Source organism: Nannochloropsis gaditana (genome assembly GCF_000240725.1).
Source record: "Nannochloropsis gaditana CCMP526 unplaced genomic scaffold scaffold183, whole genome shotgun sequence".
NCBI lineage: Eukaryota > Eustigmatophyceae > Eustigmatales > Monodopsidaceae > Microchloropsis > Microchloropsis gaditana.
The window spans coordinates 20,451-23,289 of record NW_005803770.1 but is presented as its reverse complement, the minus strand read 5'-3'; the positions used below and the strand labels follow the sequence as shown (position 1 = coordinate 23,289).

The 2,839-nt window shown below is 54.5% G+C and overlaps 1 protein-coding gene across 1 annotated transcript; it reads right to left on the bottom strand.

Annotated features, from left to right (window-relative positions):
* Positions 1-503: 503 nt before the first annotated feature.
* On the bottom strand, positions 504-1,637 carry NGA_0641100 (oxidoreductase htatip2; the record flags this gene model as incomplete). The annotated part of the gene is made up of 4 exons (XM_005855483.1): positions 1,487-1,637; positions 1,287-1,376; positions 976-1,116; positions 504-905 (listed from the first exon to the last, which is right to left on the bottom strand). Exons 1-4 carry the CDS (start codon positions 1,571-1,573, stop codon positions 504-506), a joined length of 720 nt encoding a protein of 239 aa, XP_005855545.1. The 5' UTR covers positions 1,574-1,637.
* Between the last annotated feature and the right edge of the window lie 1,202 nt (positions 1,638-2,839).

Here is a 2,839-nt window from a genome sequence, read left to right as displayed (position 1 = left end):
AAGGAGGTTACCACTAGCGAGGAGACGGTCGGGGACATCGCTTTTTGGACGGAAGAACAGGCAGGGGTGCTTGCCATCCTGGTGGTTGGGTGAGTGTGGAGCCTCTGAGGGAAGATCACTGGCTGAAGCCCATGCCAAAAGAAAGAGAAATGCGGAAATAAGCGACAGGTTGTTGGGGCGGAAGCAACGGCGGGACGGGGGGCTGTAGGATGAGGAGAAGACGGCGCCCTCGAAGAGGGATTGCGCGAAATCAAAAGTCAGATGGAGGAAGACCCACCCCGCACTTCGACCCCTCCCTGCTCGGTGTTTCCCTTGTCACGTTTGCCTTTGGCTCGTTCGTTCCGTGGCTGCGGCATTCCCATGTCTTGCTTTGGCGTGCCCCCCCTTCCCTTGACCGCGGGGAGCCCTCTTGTCGATGTCCTCCTACCCCTACCCTCCCTCCCCACCTCTCGCCCTTTTCCCTCCCTCCATTCCCGCCTTCCTCCGTCCTTCGCGCGCTTTTTCTACAGATCTTTCTTGGCCATGGCATGGATCGCGGCGTTTTCCAACGTTTCTGTGCCTCCCTCCACCCCTCCCAGGACCGAATTGACTACCATCGCTCGCCCCACAACCTTGGTGGGGACGGTCATGGCGGTGGGCGCCACGGCCGCTACCGGCGCCAGAAAGAAACGACCGGCCTGATCCAACAACCGTTTCTCGGCCCGATTGCAGAGAAGGACGCCGGGGCGGTAGATGGAGAGCCGCGCCAGGCTTAATTCTTTGAGACCCTCCTCGGCACGGCCTTTGGTCTTGGGGTAGAGCATGCGGCTGGCGGCGTTGCTGCCCACGGAGGTGACGACGTGGAAGGCCTGGAGGCCGCCTGCTTTGGCGGCGCGGGCAGCGCCCAGCACGTACTCATAATCCACCTGACATGGGGAGGAAAGAGGGACGGGTCGGCCCTTCCGAAAGGCCGTTGCCTGCTCCTTCCTGACTCACCTTGATGAAACCATCGACCCCGCTTTTCCCCCTGGTGGTCCCCAGGCAACAGAAACCAACGTCGGCGTCGGCAAAAGCCGCGATGGTGGCCGGAGAGGGTGGGTCGGTCAAGAGGGAGTCGAAATCCAGGATTCGTTGTTCCTTCATAAGGCAAGGGCGAGAAGAGTCAGTATCAAGGAAACCGATGGAGAGAGGACAGGAGGGTCCGCGTGTATCTGCAATAGCAAGCAATGTCTGGCAAGTGACACAAACTCATGCGATCGAATTTTATAGTAGCAAGCAAGGCTCCCCGTTGGGTACAGAGTACACACCATTTTCTCGTACCCGGGCCCTGCGGGGAGCTCGGCATTGCGGCGTCCGATCAGATAAACTTTCTTGTAGGCATCCGTGGCGGCCAGAGACTATTTCGCGATACGCAGTCGAGGAAAAAAAAAGGAGATGTGGGATGCCTATCAAGTTTGGCCAAGACAGAAATAGTACTGGGGAGCTATCACAGCAACCACCGCCTTACCGAGACAACCTCCTTGCCCACTTCTCCGGTCCAACCTACGACAAAAGCATTGTGCCCCCCTGCTTTAAAAGCTGCTACCGTGGACATGAGGAGGAAGAAAGGTCGAGTCGCTTTTCAGGGCGGTAGATGCAGGTGTACCCTTTAATTTTGCAAAAAGGAAAGGGTTGCTTGACTTAACATGGAAGATCTTGTTCAGAACTCGCCATTGTATACTGTTGGCTTTGTCGCCACGATTCCTCAACCAGATGGCAAAGCCTTTCCCACAGAGCTCCATGCCGGAAGCTCATGCCCACGTCCGGTGGGCTGTGTGACCCTGGTGCGCGTTCCGTATTTGGTGTTTCGCCCATTTTTCGGACCCGCTTTGTTCCAGAGTCGGCGAAAGCTCAACCGAGACGGATAGCCATGGTGAGATCTTTCATTGCAAAGAACAATAATCAGGTGGAAGGAGGGTATTCCAGGCAGCCAAATAGGGAGACAACCTTGATGTGTATGACTATCGACACTTGACCACGATCATGGGTCTTCATCTTTTGTTGGTTATCATTTATCATATCCCCGGGGGGATAGAGGGGAGATTGCCTGTTGAGATTAGAGACAATCTTTGAAGCGTTTTTCGAAATTATTTTGAGTAAACATTATTTTCAGGGACATTGGACGCCGTCCGCTTATCAATGTTTTTTTCCTGAGTATTTTGTCGTGGTTTTCCCGAGATGTATGCACGTATCTTATTTTTGTTATGTGGTCTATTTCCATGGCTTTAACCGCATCCTTTCCTATTGTCATGACTTCAGCTTTACATCTTCAAAATATTCATTGTAAACAGCGAATCCTACTTACTACCATTCCCATTGTCAGCGTCCCATCAACAACTTCACTCCTTCGCTCTTCGTCCCCTCACCTCTTCCAGTCGGGTACTCATCCAACAGTCTTCTGAGCTCATCACAATCACGATCATTGCTCTCCGACTCTTTTAACTTGTCCTCCCCCAAAAGTCATCGCCTCTCCCCAGATTCCTCCCTTCCCAAATCCCCACCCTGCCGTCCTTCCTCCTTGACCTCTTCTTCCTTCAACAAAAGGGGCCTCGCCAGCCCTCTCCTTAGTCCCCCCAAGCACCTCCCCCCCCCTTTCCTTCCTCTCTCCTCCTCCTCCAGCTCCTCCTCCTCTTCCACTACCTCCTCCTCCTCCCTTCGAAGCCTCTCCAACTCTGGATTAAATTTGATCGCTCCGGCCGCGGTGATCGCCAGGCACAAGACCGAGATCCATGTAAACACTTGTCCGATGATCGAGGAGACGAAGTAATCGCACATGCTGCTGGCGTCCGCGTGAGCATCGGGGTCCAAATTAAAAGCCCCC